At 34.2% G+C, this 17,465-nt stretch overlaps 1 protein-coding gene across 1 annotated transcript in view; it reads right to left on the reverse strand.

The window, feature by feature from the left end:
- Nucleotides 1-16,977, reverse strand: part of GNAT3 (G protein subunit alpha transducin 3) — a 78,793-nt gene extending 61,816 nt beyond the window's left edge. Inside the window, exon 1 of the mRNA XM_027838759.1 lies at nt 16,860-16,977. Coding sequence (XP_027694560.1) covers nt 16,860-16,977 — 118 coding nt within the window. The remainder of the gene's footprint in view (nt 1-16,859) is intronic.
- Nucleotides 16,978-17,465: the final 488 nt, after the last annotated feature.

Here is a 17,465-nt window from a genome sequence, read left to right on the forward strand (position 1 = left end):
ATTTTTATTAATATACTCTAAGGTTGAATTATCATGGTGGGGGGAGCCTATCATAGTATTAACTCACATTGAATTTGAAACCAGTGAAAATCCTGGAATCTTTCTCATTAAATTTGCCACATCTAGCAATGTCTTCTTTATCCTTTACTTATATAGTTGGCTTGCTTTTTTCTTTTAACAAAAATGCAGGGTTTTATATTTATACCTATTACATTTCAATAAGTTATATTTGGTTGAAGGTCCAGCCATTTTAAATCCAAAGTTATTTATCCAGTTTCATATAATCTCCTAATTTCATAAACACATTTTTGGTATTTTAATTCATGACAAAAATTATTGACAAGTGTAGGTCAAAGTCATGGGACCTTCATATCACAAGGAGATGGGTTTAATTTTAGAGATATCTCTTAAATATGTACCAGGTTTATGCCTTCATAACATGAAACCCTAGGAACCACATTATCTATATTATTTTGTTTGCTCAAGATGACTCTTTTTTCCCTGTAGGCTAAAAATATATTGAACACAGAAAAATTTTTGCCTACCCAATAAAATGAAACATCACATACCTGAACTCTAGACATTAAAAACAAAACAAAAACCAACCACTTCCATTTCTCACAGGGATCCATATTCTGACTTAAATGTGAACCTATATCATTTTAAGTCACTGGAGAGTTGACCTTCATAGTCTAACCTCCACCTCCATACCTACTACACAGTCCACAATTCTCACAGTACAAATGAAATACAAAGTTTGAATTTCCTCCTTTATAACATGGCTCTGGGACCCATTGCTTCTAAGTTCTCATCCCTACTCCTGTCATCACTTCCATGGTTCCTGGCTATATAAATACTTCTTCTTCCACAGGACTTTGTGATTACTTCATCACCAGTAGTACTGACTGGTTCTTTCTAGGGCTGTGTGTATTCTGGAGCTTCCAGAGCAGGCTTTGCTCTAGGTCCATTTGTACCCTGGGATCTCTATGTCATCTAATCTGGGAGTATCTCCCAGACCTTTCAGTTCATTAACTAGTCTTTTATGTCTCTCCTTTAAAGCTCTCTTCTATGGAAGCTGCCCTTCTCTCTCACATAAGGCCTAGGCTTCCCCATGAATGAGGTTGAAGGGGCTTACCAGGCGACTGTCTAAATCTACTATATGGAAAACACATCATTCCCCTTCCAAGTCCCCATACTCTCCCCCCACCAAAAAAAAAAAACAAAAAAACAAAAACCATTCACAACAGAGACCTCCTAACAAGTTAAGAGTGAACCATTAATCAGCATTATTTGGAGGTGTGAAATACCCATACCCAGAATCTAGATACAAGTGTGTGTGTGTGTATGTGTGTGTGTTTAAATGAATGGAAAGAACACTTTTTTTCAGCCACTATATCACACTTATTTTATACTTTCAATTAAACTCACAGATCTTTTTTACTTCGTGAATTGCTAATCTGGTGAGGTAAATCTAATTTCTATTTATTGACATATTATCTATCCTCTATAGCTTTATGTCATCTACAAATTTAATGTATATTTTCTGTGGCTTAGTCCTTGCAATAAAAATGTTGAACAGGACAGGGTCACAAAAAGAGTATCCTCCCCCGACTCCCATAGCATTAAAGACTTCTCACCATATGGATAACAAATCTATGATAAATATTCTTTGCTCAACTGGCTGTCATAAGTAATCTTTAGTGATAGGCTAATATAAAATACCCACGCAAAATATGAACAAACTTCATAGGCTTTTATTTATTTTGAACATTCAATTAAATCAATAAACATTTATGCTAAGCAATATAAAGAAGGCTCAATTCATTTTTCCAAGAAGATTGCATTCTAAATGAGGGAAATATATGTGCACAAATAATAATAAAACAAGACAGAATACAATATGCTAAGAGATCCAGTGAAAGTGATATAATAAATTTGAAAATGAAATTACTTTCAAAAAGTGAGGGGAATTATTTAAAATTTCATGGAGATGGCACCTAATTTAGATCTTAATAGAATGATAATAGACAGGGTTAGCTAGTAGAGTTTTTGAATTGAAATTGTCCAAGTTCCAAGCTAGGTGGCACAAGTGGATAGAGTACCAGGCCTGGAGTCAGGAAGACTCATCTTCTAAGTTCAAATCCAGTCTTAAACACTTACTAGCTGTGTGACCCTGGGCAAGTCACTTAAACTTGTTTGCATCAGTTTCTTCATCTGTAAAATGAGCTACAGGAGGAAATGGCAAACTGTTTCACTATCCTTGCGAAGAAAACCCCAAATGGGGTCACAAAGAGTTGGACACGACTGAAATGACCGAACAATAACAACAATAAAAATAAAAGCAAAAGTGAGCAATTGTGTGAATTTGCAAACTGATTTAGGGCAGACAGATGGAACTATCTTTGTTCGTTTAGATCCCTTCTCTGAGGATTTAGCCATGCATGGCACCATGACCTATTTGTAAAGAAATTCTAAATTTCTTCCCTAAAGGGTAGTGAAAGATGATCTGCTTACATGCCTAAGCTAGGCAAATCAATAAGTAATCAGTAGTCCTACCTCTCTTTGAAGTATTGACTTCAAAACAAACAAATCCAGAGGGGGAAAGCATTTTTCCCTCCTCAAATAAACTCCACAAAAGCAAAGAGAGATAAACCAGCTTCCGGGGGAAATGATTTTTATTACATTCCCTATTAAGTCAGTAGCTGGAACAAATGAGTGGGCAAATGGGTTCCGCTCCCTTTGAGGGGCTATTATTGACAGATCTGGGTAATTACTCAATTTGGTAGACTAGCACTATTTTGATCAGATAACAATAAAATGTGGAATTGATTTTCATGTCAGGCAAGTGAAATTAGATTTGGATATTTTCATCTTCCAATGTTCATTTGGTAGCATGTTGATATAGACTGTGTCCAAAAGGGCAAAGTATAGGAAGGAGTTGAGCAATCTTGTGAGTTTTATCTAGGCAAAAGACCAAAATAAGTCATTCTAGGCCCAAGCCACGCATATTCTCTAGTTAACAGCCATCCTAATTATTCTTATTAATGCCCCAACTATTTCCTTTGTCAATGGAGCAAAGCCTAAATAGAATTTAGAGCAGCTATAATTATTTTATTCTTCACATAGTAAGTGTTCAATAAATATTTGGAAAGGAAAGAAGGGAGGAAAAAGAGAGAGAAAGGGAGAGAGGAAAGGAGAGAAAACTAGAATAGTACGAAAGACAATACTGAGAAAGTATGTTGCTCCCTTTGAGCTTAGCAATTTCTCTGTTGTTACATGTTTTTCTTACAGATTCTATTTTAATCTTTTAAAGGCACATCCTTAGGTGTTTATAATTATGTAATGGATGCTGATAAATGGGAATTGATTTTACAGGCTAAAATGAGCATATATTATAAAGTATATTGTGACATTACTATAAATATATATATATATATGTATAATAAAATGAATAAAACACCATGAATGCACACAGTCACATACATAGCATACTTGAAAGAAATTAACACACCAACAGTTAAGTGAACTAGAGTAATGGTCATGAAGATCTAGAGCTCAAATATACCTTTGAGATCACCTAGTCTAAACTCTCATTTTTTCAGGGAAAATTTAAAGTAGTGAAATTACTTTCTCAGATAATAAGTAGTATATGCAATCAATCACTGAGTCCATATTCAAAGACTGTCTAGGCAGCCTTTTGGTAGAACCTACCAGAAATTACATTTGTTAACAAATTGAATTAACAATATTCCTATATGTATAGCACATTATATATATACACATATGTGTGTAATATCAATATTTGGAAGCAAATAAAATAAGCCTTTGGAATTATAAGATCAAATCTAAACATTGACCAGGGACAAAAGCTGGTCTGTTCTACAATTGCTTAATTCACAGGAATGTCACAAGGATCACATGAGTTGATGTATATAAAATCAATCTGTAAATTGTAAATCATTAAATAAATGCTGAGTATTATTAGCAGTTCTATTTTTTTTATATCATTGATTGCAGGGGCATAATATATCAGAAGAGGAAGGAATGACTGATAGCCAACGTGTTTCATTGATATTTTTCTAATGTCAAGAGATCTTGTGGAAGTCTCACATCATAGTTTGTGGTTAGGAAGAATTGGGAAGAGTTGCACAGGACAAGCACGTGTAGATGAGTTGAAATTTATATCATTGCAAGAGTTGTCTATGTTTATGGGGTCAGAGATCCATTCAAGTATGTGAATATATTAATATTATTCCCTATGTCATATCCCCTGGAGGGGCGGCTAGGTGGTACAGTGAATGGAGTGCTGGGCCTGGAGTCAAGAAGATTCCTCTTCCTGAGTTCAAATCTGACCTTAGACACTTACTAGCTATGTGACCCTGGGCAGGTCACTTAACCCTGTTTGCCTCAATTTCCTTATCTGTAAAAGAATCTAGACAAGGAAATGACCAACCAATTTAGGTATCTTTGCCAATAAAACCCTAAATAGGGTCACAAAGAATTGGACACAATTAAAACAAGTGAACAACAACAACAACAATATTCCCTGGGTTCTTTCAGCCCCAAACCTCCTTACCCCACTTCCTCTCTCTTAATTTTCTCAGAGAGCTGGTGATTTCTAGTTATATCTATGGTTTGTATATGCAATAAGTAATTGTAAATGTGGCAAATTATAAATTGTGAAGTGGCAAATCACAAACAATTTAGTTCAGGCTTTGGGGTGAACAAAGAAACCTAAACATTTTCAATGAAAACATGTAAATAACACCCATAAAATTGCAGTATTTATGTGGCAAACCTTAACAGGACCAATTGGAGTAGGCATAATAGTGTAACACAATTGATGGATTCCACCTCAGCTCAGAATGCATTTTGTTAAGCTAATATTGTGTAAATGGCACTGATTAATTTAAGCAAATGAATCAAAACAAACAACAAAATTTATGCAAAACAGTTCCCTGAATTCCATCGTGTTAGTTTTAGAAAACATTATGCCTTTGCCAGTTTGGGTTAAAAAAAAATACCCAACATTATGCAAAGCTATTTGATATTGCCATCTGGCATCTTTTGTAAATAATTGCAACTTTGTAAATAATTAGTTTTGCATCTGGAACTTGCAAATTTGTATGTCACAAATAGGCCATTACACTATGGAATATTGTGAAATTCTCCAAGTAGTTGGCCCTCTATGCTATAGTCGGTATCCATTTTGTTCCAAAACAAAGAAAAGTTTAAATAAAGCTATTTCTGTTAAAAAGAAATCTACTGCCCAGATTTTGGCAAAAGGCTGGAACATTTGTGATCCTAGGATAAAGAATAATTTTAAAAGAAAATACTCCTTTGAAATTCTGAAAAACAAACAAAAAGGATGATGAATGTTGGTGACAGGATTTTTAAGGAGCTTTTCATATTGTTAACAAGATGCTTTTCATCTCACTCAGGATCAGAAAAAGTTGTTATTAAAGCATTATTATTAGTGACTGCAACTACAGATATAAATTTATTCAGTCATCTTCTGATGAACATTTTTAACCAAGGCATAAATCAGGGATGTATGGTTATCAAATATGTTTCACCACTGTCATGAAAGTTGAAATAGATGAGTGTTCCTTAATAGATAGATGATGAGATTCTCCGCAGATACCTACTTTCAGATAACTTTGTACTTATTGCATCAATCCTGAGAATACTATAGTATTCCTCAATGAGACCAATAGTCACTGAAAAAATAATATCCTAGCGATCCAAATAAGGGGGCAGATGGAAGGAGCGGTAAAGAATGGAAATTGCTCAGATTATGACACAGTTGATTTGGCAACATAGACTACAGATAGATAATGCTCTGGGCCCCATATTGAATAAAAGGAGGTGAGTGGGCTGAATTGATTTTTGAGAAATTGTGCAGCATTTTTAATGATTCCATCTTTTTCCCTATCATAAAAACCTATCTTTTTACTATTATTCTCCTGCTGATGCTAGATGGCTGTAAATTATGGAACTAGACAATCAAATCTGTAATTGACCCAAAGGGGAGTGAAAAGAATTGTAAGAGACCTTAGAGTTTATCTAATATATTTCTCTCATTTTGCAGTAAAGCATATAAGTGAGAGAAAATCAAAAGGGAAATATATTCCAGGGACGGTACTTGGTTTTATGGTAACATGGTCTTAAAAACTATCTTACTTAATGAGACAACAGTTTAAACAAGTAGGCTGCAGCACAACGTACTAGATAAGATCAGGTAGCTGATTTAATAAACTTTTTAAACTAGAAATTTTGTTAAGTTAGTTAACATTGACAAAAATGATCTGCATTTTTAAGCAATAGAGAAATTCTGAGATGCAGTAAGCAGGGAGAGCATTCCAGGCCCAGAGGATATTTATGGAGACAGGGGATGGAGTGTCCTGTGTCAGGAAAAGAGAGAAGGTCAATCTACCTGGATTATAGTGTATGGGATGGAGAGTAATGTTCAATGAGGCTGAAAAGAAAGGTTGGGGTCAGGTTCTGGAGAGTCTTAAAAGTTAAACATAGTAGTTTATATGGAATCCTAGAGGGAACAGGGAACTAATGGAATTTATTTGAGTAAGAGTCATGTGGTTAAATCTATCCTTAAAGAAAATGATTTTAGCAACAGTGTGTAGGATATATTGGAGGAAGGAAGGACTTGAGGCAGAAGACAAAATAGAAGGATGTTGAAATAATCTAGGCAAGAAGTAATGAGCCTGAACTTAAATGGTAGCTAAATGAAAGTAGAGAATGGGTGAGATGCAAGACACTTTGCGAATGTAGAAATAGCAAGATTTGCCAATTGACTAGATGTGTGGAGAGAAATATAGAGAGGAGCCAAGGATATTTACAAGATTTATAAACAAGGATGGTGATGTTTAAAAGAAATAGGCAAGTGTGGAAGAGAGGAGGGTTCAGGAAGAATAATAATAAATTCACTTTTAGATATGTTGAGTTTAAGATGTCTCTGGGACATCCACCTTGAAACGTCTGATAGGCAATTAGTGATTCAAAAGTGAGACTTAAGAGTAAAACTAGGACTGGCTATATAGATTTGGGAGTCATCTGCAAAGAGGGGCTAGTTAAATCCAGGGGAGCTGATGAGATTAGCAGGAGAGAGGATAGTGAGTGAAAAGAGAAGGAACAGGATATACCCTTGGAAAAAACCTTTATCTAGAGGGCAGAAACTCAATTTCTTAGTTTTTTTTAATTAAAAAAATTAAAAACAATCTCACAGCTATGCTAAAATGCAAGTAGTATCTCTGGAAAATCTTATATGTGTGACAAATCATATAACTTAGATTTACCGACACAGTCTGGTGTTTTTAGAGTACACTTTTAATAGAACTTTTCAAACAAAATATACTCCAACAGATCACGAAATATAAATTTTGGTTCAGATATTATATGCATTATTAAAAAGCATGGAAATTACATCCCAATCTCAAACAGCAAGAAATAAATTTACATTTTTCACAGTACAATATTCTGTAGATTACTAAACACATTTTTTTCAACTTATCACTACTTACTGGTAGGGTAAAGAGGCTTTCTCTATGTTGATGTGTTTTTCAAATTTCAAGGCCCAAACCAAGTGCTACCTCCTCAAAGAACCTTTCCACCTATCCACCCCACAGCTGAAAATAATTTCTCCTCAAATTTTCTTAAGGCATTTATTCTGTCTGGATCAATCCTTTGCCTTTTCACATTCTTTTTTGTATCATAATTATTTGTATATTTGTCATTGAAAGCTCCTTGAGGTCAGGAACTAAATATTCTTTTTTCACTTGGTATTCCCAGATCCTAGCTTAGCAACTTGCTCAAAGTATGTATTTAATCAATGTTTGTTGAATTCAATTCAATTCATAATTTTTCCTCCTTCCATACCAAAAAGCTATAAATCAAGGCAATGCTGTCTTAGATGGCATCAGTCAAAAGTAATATGGGTAGGAGTAGCAGAACCCGAGCTAGAGATTGTCATAGCTCTTCATTCTTTGGACTGCCCTTCCTGATTGCTTGTACCAGCAGGTTGGGTACCAATCAAGTTAAATCAACAAACATTTATTAAGTACCTTCTATGTGCCAAGCACTGTGCTAAATACAAAACCCTGGAACATAAAGAAAATTTTCATTTTTGTCGAAGGGGATAATTCCAAGGAGCGAGCTGAGGAAGCTCTTCTTTCTGCTCCTGAGGAATGTGTGTTCCCTAGCACTAAGGGGATTACTTCATCAAATACTCGTCACAATCTGAGGCAGAAGCAAAAACTATATTACCTAGCGACAGACATAGTTTTTGTCTCATAGACAAAATTTTAGAATGAAATTTTCAAGATAGGGGAAAGAGGAGTATTATCAGCTGCTCCATTATTTTCTCTCTGTGTCTAATACCCCATGCAAATATTCTGTGTTCCCCATAAAATCACAAAGCAGGCATAAGTAAATGAAGATTTTGGAAATGTTTCTAGTTGCATTGAGGCGATAGAGTGGAATTAGTGCAAGACTTGGAATAAGGTGAAATCTAGGCCTCTGACACTTAAAAACTATGTGATCTTGGGCAAGACCCTTAACCTCTATGAATCATCATTTTTTTTCTTCTTTAAAATGGGAGCAATGATGCCATGTGTCTATATTACATGACTGTTGCAAGGATCAAAAGAGATAGTACAGCTATTATTATTGGTGGACTCATAGCTACATTTTTTTGTTTTGTTTATCAAGCTCATTTCTATGCCTCTGACTAAGTGCCAGAAGGGTAAGAAGTCATTTCTTTTTCTTTTCCTCCATTATTTGGCCAAGAAATTTTTTTTCTCAAACATACTGTGACAAGTATTTGGCAACCAATCAGGACCTTAACATTAGACAATTTGGGGGCATTGTCCATTTAAGGCTGTCTAGGAATGGTTCCCATTTCACACACTCCCAATTGCATTTTCATGTGCCCCCATAACTATTTCTAGAGCTCCATTTGTGTAGAACTCCTAGTATAGACCTGCTCCAATGGAAATTACCTTAATAAACAGTGAATAGTATTATAATTTGAACTTTCTTTAGTAATCATACATCGATGTGTTTGTATAAAAATTTTATTTAAATATTTTAACATTTGAAAGCATCAATTTCTAAATAGGGTATAGAAATAAATATCTTAAAATGTATGATTTTAATCAATTAACATTTGTTAAGCACTTACCAAGTGCTGGATTCTGTACCTTATTCTACAAACACTTTGAAGTCAGAGGACATGTCATCTATCCATATAAGATGCTCAAAATAAATATTTGCTCAAAAAATGACTGAATTTACTAATTACTGTTAAACTAGAAATCTGTTGATTTATTTGCTTATAATTATATAGCTCTTGAATTAGAGATGAAGGAAATTTCATTTTCTTTTACTTTTGGGATGGATTCATAGTAGCTAGGGAAGGATAAAATCAAATTCAAATTGGCATTACTGTGAAATCTAATAATGATTTTAAAATTATATTTTTTGGCATTTGAGCAATTTGGAAACATATTTAGATTCACTTTCATAAGCAGCAAGTCATATTTTATGTCTTTTTTTTTTTTTTTTTTTTTTGCACAGGAGTCTCACATGCTTGCTCTCATTCTTTATCCTCCTTCAGGGGTTTAGCCTCCAGGTTACAAAGGCTAGTTTCGGAATATCTAAATTTTGGATCAGAGTTGAGTCTTCAATATTCTCTTATGGTATGAGAGAGAGACCCTGTCCCTCTCTTAGTGTACTGCAAGGGATTCTGGAAAATATTTTCTAATTTGATAGTATCCTGGACTTTTAGAGCCAAAATAATGTTCTCCCCATGTATTAAATATTTCTTTTCACTTGAATTTTTCTGACATTTCATACAAAAACTCAAATACAGTGACTGAATCCCTGAAAACAGCTAAGAAGAGCATCATCAAGTCAACATTTGTTGAGTGCCATCTGTGTGCCAGGCAGTGTTCTAAGTCAACACAAACATCATCTGATATTTTTATATGAGTTTTGTTAACCAGTGAAAATTGTCTTCATTAATATAATTGTCATAATCACGTATATTGTTCATTTCTGCTTTGTTCACCCTGCATCACATTTTATAAATGTTCCCATATATTTCTGAGCTCTTCCTATTTATTGTTCCTTAAGGCATAGAAATTCATGTACCATATTTTTTTTTCAATCACTGGGCATAATTTTTTCCAACTTTTTGCTATTTCAAATAGTGTTGCTGTAAATGTTTACATATAGATGTTTCTTTTCTTGCTTTCAATTATCTCTGTCGGGGTATAGGTCAAATACATAGAGGTTGCCTGGGCAAAAGGATGAGAAGAATTTTGTAACTTTCCTTGCATAATTCCAAAGTGCATTTGAGGGCCAGTGGGTCTTCATGGCTCACCTTAGTTTGTATATACTTTAAAGGTACCGACCTACAATAATTCACAGCTGACAGCTGGACATTGAAATATACTATGACTATGAATAACTCTGCATAACCCCACCTGACAAGTGGAAATATACACTCTGGCACTGGCATGTGTGTTTATATACTTCTGAATATTCATAATTAGATTTAGAAAGATTGTTGCCCAAGGAATAGTTTAGAAAATTTAAAATGATGGTAAGACATATATTTGGTAATATATTTGAGAAGAAGGTATATTGGAAAGGTCATGGAATTCTGAGACAGAGGATCTGGGTTCTAATTCCAGTTCTGCCTGTGTGATCTTGGGTCTATCACTGAACCTCTCTGGGATTTCATTTCCTCACCTGCAAAATGAGAGGGTTGGATTTGATGACTTCTGGTGACTTTTATGACTCTCACTCATTAAGCCTATTCTATTTATCATGTCTTCCATTAAAATATTACGTCAATATCTCATAATGGCATGTAGTTGAAACTAGGTTCTTAAAGACAATGCTGTTGGATCTCAATTCGAGGCAGGACCTATTGTATTGAAACACTTAGGATATAGGTACAGTTATAAACTGCAGTCTCCTGTCCAAGGGGCAGTAGCTAAACATGGGGAAGTCAATCACTAACCAGGTGAACTATAGGGGTGACAAAATATCTTTCCAAAGTATCTCTTAATGACAATTGACACAGATGGATTGTGACCTATTTCAATAAAGGTAATACCCAAAATAATAAAAATCACAGATGCTTAAAGTCATGAAGGATTGATAACATATGATGGGGTTTTTTTTGTTCTTATAAAATACCCTGAATAATGCTCAATTTTCCAAATAACTGAAACAAAATCTTTAAAATAATGAAATCAGGTAATAATTCCACAACTATAGGGGGTCTTCCTTTACTTTGTAATTCTGGCAAATTCAGCTTTATAAAATGATAAAAATAGAATAAAGAACCCTCATATTTACAGATGAAGAGAACCAGAATACCAACGATGAAGGCTCTGTGATCCTATTGAAAATTGATTGAACTAGTGCAGAGTAAAGTAAGCAGAATTCAGGAAAACAATATCCCAGTGAGCACAGCAATGTATATTGAAGAAGGAGAGAGGAAAAGGAGAGAGCAAAGGAGAAGGAGGAAGAGGAGGCAGAAGTGGAGGAGGGAGGAAGAGAGAGACAGAGAGAGACAGAGAGATAGAGAGAATGTCGTATAATTATAATGACTAGTACTGTTCTTGAAGAAAAAGTGAGGAAATGTACTTCCTTTCCCTCTTTGCAGAAGTGGAATGCTACATTGGGAATATTGAATAAACTTAATTGATATTTTGATTGATTTTCCTGAACTGCTTTATTTTCATTATGATTATGATTATTATTCTGTATTACAAAGAATGGCTTGCTGGGTAGGAGAGGGACTAGCTTCTATATGAAATTCAAAGCAGGATAGGCAAAAAGAGAGACCTTATGCAAAAGATACAGGTACAGTGAAACTCATCAAAAGAACCCTTGGATAAACAGTAAGTAATTTGTTAGTAGAAGTAAGGTTCAAGGAAACAAAAAATTATTTTAAATTTGTCAATTACCCATTGCCCCAAAATCCACATTTAGAACCACTTGTACATTTAACATTAAGTATATTGTTCAAATGTATCATTGTTCATGACACGTTATAGGTTGATTTTTAATCACATGCCATTAGAGATTTAAGTGCAGTTATAGAGGGCTACCAAAATATAAATTTCATGTTTAGCATTTACTAGCAATGTATCTCTTGCTGAATAAAGTGACATCTGTTTTATAATACTATATACAGTCTATAAAAGCAGTAAAACAGGTACCTGTCTGAAAGATAATCCTTTGACTATGAGAGAAATTTTTTGATGGCTCTTTGAAGGCATATATGAAGATGTATCCAATATTGCTGAATGGTACATGTAATTTAAAGTTATATCTACATATCTCAGTGTCTATTATAGGTGAAGTGTTGGACATAACTTATATTTAAATATCTAGATAATCACAAGCTACTGAGGATAATATCAGTAAAATAAGATTTATTAGAAGCATATTATATGCCAGGTACTGTGCTAAGAAGAATTGAAGATACCATAAAAACCCAAAACAAAACAAAGTAAAAAAAATTTCTTCCTTTAAAGAGTTCACATATTAATTGAGTACACAATATATGTAAATAACAACATATATACATATACAAATAAATGTATACATATATGTATACATATATACACACATGTGTGCATACACACATATCACACAAAAGTAAATGGAAGACATAATCTCAGAGGGAAAACACTATTGCCTTTGGGTACCAGAAAAGGCTTCCTTTTGAAGGTGAGACTTCGAAGAAGCCAAGGAAACTACAGAGTAGTGGGGAGGAGAGAGGATTCCAGGCAAGGGAGGTGAAAAGGAAAAAGGTACAGGGATTGGAAATGGAGTAGCACATGCAGGAAACAGAAAGGAGACCATTCTAGTTGGATAATCATTCAGTGCATAGAGGCAGGTAGAATACAGGAAAAGTAGAAAGAAAGAAAAGAGCCAGGATGTGAAGATTTTTAAATATCAGAGGACTTTATATAGACATGATGCAGGCAAAATACACTCTTGCAAAGTTAATATGATTTGTAGCTTTGAGCAGAAGGAAGGGACAGAATACTGTTTCAGCATAAGCAAGTCTGACCACTAATTCCTCATGGTACTATCAGAAACTTGAGAGAAAGGTTCTAGGTCATACTGCTAACAGTGCTCATTAATTATCCATGGTTCAGCATAAGCATAATGGGGGCAAGTTGAACAGATCCCCATAGGGAGGTGGTATATTGTAAACATGTCTTACATTTAAGTGATGTATTTGATCATAATGTAGAGAGAAGACACCTTACATTGAATGCTTACAACAAATGATGTGGAACAGTTGGATAATGAAGAATTAGAACCCAATTAAAAATCACCAGTCCAAGAATGTAAAGGATATGGTTATAAACATTCAGTTCAAATTAATTAAGTGATATAAATCAGTTGATCAACTATGCCTTTGGTAGAACAAGATTGGCAAGAAGGACAAAATCATCTTGAGTAATATTTGTATTCTACCTCTACCCTCCTTTTACCACCTTAGCCCACCCCCATCCCCAAAAAACACACTGAAAAAGACAAATGGGCAATGTAGAATAGGAATCATAATACTTGTGCATATGAGAGAAAGATAATTCTCTGTCCATAGTTGACATCACTTAAGAACTTTCTCAGACTACTTTGCTGGTTTGTTTTTGGCAGTAGAAGCATAACAAAAAGAACCCAGACTGGATCCTGGGGAGAGCAATATAATCCATTAGGATCCATTGTGATTTGTTTTAGAATTCATTTAGTTCCATAGGCAGGAACATATCTGATTTATTTTTGTTTGTTCCATAAAACAAGCATATTACTTTCACCAGTAAGCACTTGGGACAGAGTTTAGAAAGGAAAATATTGAGCAGGTGCTTTTCAAATATGTATAGCAACATAGAATCATAGATTTAGAGCTATGCAGGAGCTTAAATGCATTTGGGTCCAGTCCTATCATTTTATAGATGAGAAAATTAAGGGTCACGATTTGCCAAGCTACTAAGTGTCTGAGGCTGGATTCAAACTCTCAGGTCTTTCTGAATCCAAGTCCTGTGCTTTATGCACACACACACACAAATACACACACACTCACACACACACACAGAAGAGGGTGGGACTATTCAGTTTTATAGACTTTTCATTTGTCAATTTTTATAAAAGAGTTGGATTTTGTCCTGATATATTCATCTGTTTGATAAGATCTTTCATGGGTAAGAAGAAAGTTAATACTATCAAAGAAGTAAAGAGAGTTAGCTTTTAGAAATAAGTATAATATAGGTTTTATGCATATATGTATGTATATGTATATGTTTATGTATGTATATGTATATGTTTGTTCATAGTGAAAGAAACACACAAGAAAGGAAAACACATTTATTAAGCACCTACTATGTGTTAGGCACTGTACTAAGCCATTTTAAAATAGTATTTAATGTGATAGAACAATCCTGAAAGGTAGGTATTATTATCATCCCCATTTTGTAGTTGTGGAAATTGAGGCAGGCAGAGCTACCTCTAAAAATAGCCTTGTGAATATTAGAAGGATAAGATCTCTGGTCTTCTAGTCTACTCTCCATGGCTAACATTTGTATGTGTGTGTGTGTGTGTGTTTGTGTGTGTGTGTGTGTGTGTGTGTGTGTATTTGTGCATGTGTTGTTTTGAATTGTTTTTTCCTTAGGTTTTTCCATCTGGAGCTCACCTTTCTCCCACCAGATCCTATCTGGCATTATGCTTATGTGTGACCTGTCATTAATATCTCCACTCAAATAGAATGCAAAGTGCCTGAGGGAAGGGATTGAGTCATTTTACTATTGTATCCCTAGAGCACTTAACACAATCCCTCATATTTTTTTTCCTTTGTCCAGACTTGTATTTTACCACTGTAGTGAGCTCTAGAGGAAAGGCCTTTACCAGTACAGATCAGCACCAGTTCTGCATCTCTCTTGGAGGTTACCTAGTGTAACCTAGTTTATTCTTTACCCAGTAGGGTAAATGGCTGTCCCAGGGACATATAGTCAGTTGGTGATGAAAGGGGAACTTGAACACAGGTTTTCCTTATTCTTGGGACTGCTTTCTCTCCACCAGTCCAGACAGGCCTTCATAGTAAGCTCTTCATAAATAGTGTAGCCTTGTACAAAATAGGCTTTTAATAAATAGTGATTAAACAAAAGAATGAATACAATCTTACGTTGTAATCATGCTCAGAATCAAAGAATCCACACTGAGAGAAAAAGAAAATGTTTTCTTTGACTTTACAAACCACAGTTTCTGTAGATTCCAGAATGAGTTTAAAGTGACCTCATTAGTCAGGGGGTAAAACTGGGCACAATTATACATACACACACATGAATGTATACTGACATTATATATGTATATGTATGTGTGTATGTATGTATATACAATGTGTATATATATACATATATGTATGTGTGTGTCGGTATACATTCATGCCCATATGTATGTATAAATAACATATATATACACACATTCACTTATATACACACATACACATAGCATTTTTAGTATGAAAAATCCCAATTCTTAAATTTAAATGAAAAATTCAATATTCTGTTTCCTAATCTCACTAAGCAGTATTATTTGCCTTCTTTCCCTCCCTCCTTACCCTTCTCCCCCACCCCAGCTTCTTTTCATACAGGTCTTGGGAAGGGATGAATCAACTACACTTCTTAAATCAGAATTCTAATTTTGGAAATCTTGTCATCATAGATATTTAATACCATATATTTGTCACTTGTGACCATTGAAAAGTTCAAGATTTAGGAAAAAAATTACACGGTATATAGCTCAAACAAGTAAGACTTTCTGAGTAATAAATGAAGACTAGTAAAATGACTTCATTATTCTGTAAGATAATTAATACAAAATAACTATGAATAGATGAATTTAAAATACATTTGTTTTGATGCTTCATGGCTAGTTGTCTGCAAGGATTTCTGTTCAAACTTCCATTAAATTACACATTCTATTTATAGCATTTAATTAAAGACATTTCTTAAATGTAACAAAAATAACTTTAAAAAATATGTTATTACATATAGAGCAGCGTAAATTGAAATGATCAAATAAGATAACATACATACACTGCTTTATATACCTTAAAGTGCAATATAAATATTATTATTAGACAGTATAGTTAAGTAATATTATATTTTCCCTACAAAATTCAGTTTTCGCTAAGGAAGTGCATATTCCTAATAAATGTTCGTTTTTTATGTCTATTGAGTGTGTTGAATAATATCCTAAAAATGATCGGTATTTGAATTATAGAGCATTATAAACCCCCCACACACACACACACATACACACACACCACAATGCAATATGTTTGTTCCTTTGACCAATAGAGAATGAAGTGAATGGAGGAAAAGTCTCAAAGTGAAAATTGTGACAGCAGGTTGTTCAGTGTATAGATGCTTTAACTTTGGCATTGTGAGCATGCCATGGTTGTGTTTATTGCTGGTCTATTGGTATTTGTTCAAAAGTTAAAAATTCAAATATGCCTTCTAAAGACCCCAAACAGACATGAGAAAAACATTTAAGTTATTCTAACATTACTATTTACATTTAACTTATTCTAACATTACTATTTTAGCTTTCTAATAATTTAGGCTGTATTTTAATAAAGCCCCAGAAATAAAATAATAAAAATATGATTTTTCATATTTCACAAAGAATGTGTGATGTATATTTGAGGATCTGACTCAATATTTTTATATAAAACTTCCCAAAATTTATACATTTGAAACTAAATTTAAAATGCAGAAATTGATCTTAATATGAATTAAAAGAAATATTACCCAATAGAAGAAGCTTTACGGTTCTGGCATCTCGCTCTGCATCTTCCTGAAGTTTTTTTTCAAGTTCCTTTGATCTTTTGGCTGATTCCTTACTCTCAGAACTTATTCCACTCCCCATGCTGAATTGTTGGATAATCAGTTTATTCTTTAAAAATAAAATATTACAACTAGGAGCACAGCTGGAGGCCAAATACACAGCGTGAGAAGAATGCTATGCAGAAGTCCCAAACTGTCTCTCCAATCATCTATCTATAGGTTCTGTTTTGACTAAGGAATTGCTTTCCTGTCTGTCACCTGATCCAGGGAATCTGAAGGGGAAATTCATTAGGCTTTCAAATTACATGGCACCTTAGTGATCCTCTGGGGAATATATCTTTGAGAGTGAGGGTTGATGGGGAGAGGACTAATTATATCCACTAAAAGAAAGTGTGCAGAATTTGGATAGGACCACAACTTTAAAAGTTGTGAAAGAGCTTTGGAGATGGAAAAGTGTTTCCTGTTTAGGTGGTTCACTTCTTTCTTTCCACAATGAAATGAAAACTATAAAGAGTACTGGATTTGAAGTCAGAAGAGCTGGGTTTGAATCCAGCTCTTCTACTTAGTATT

The sequence above is a fragment of the Vombatus ursinus genome, unplaced genomic scaffold (genome assembly GCF_900497805.2).
Source record: "Vombatus ursinus unplaced genomic scaffold, bare-nosed wombat genome assembly UNPS02014830.1, whole genome shotgun sequence".
NCBI classification, from domain to species: domain Eukaryota; kingdom Metazoa; phylum Chordata; class Mammalia; order Diprotodontia; family Vombatidae; genus Vombatus; species Vombatus ursinus.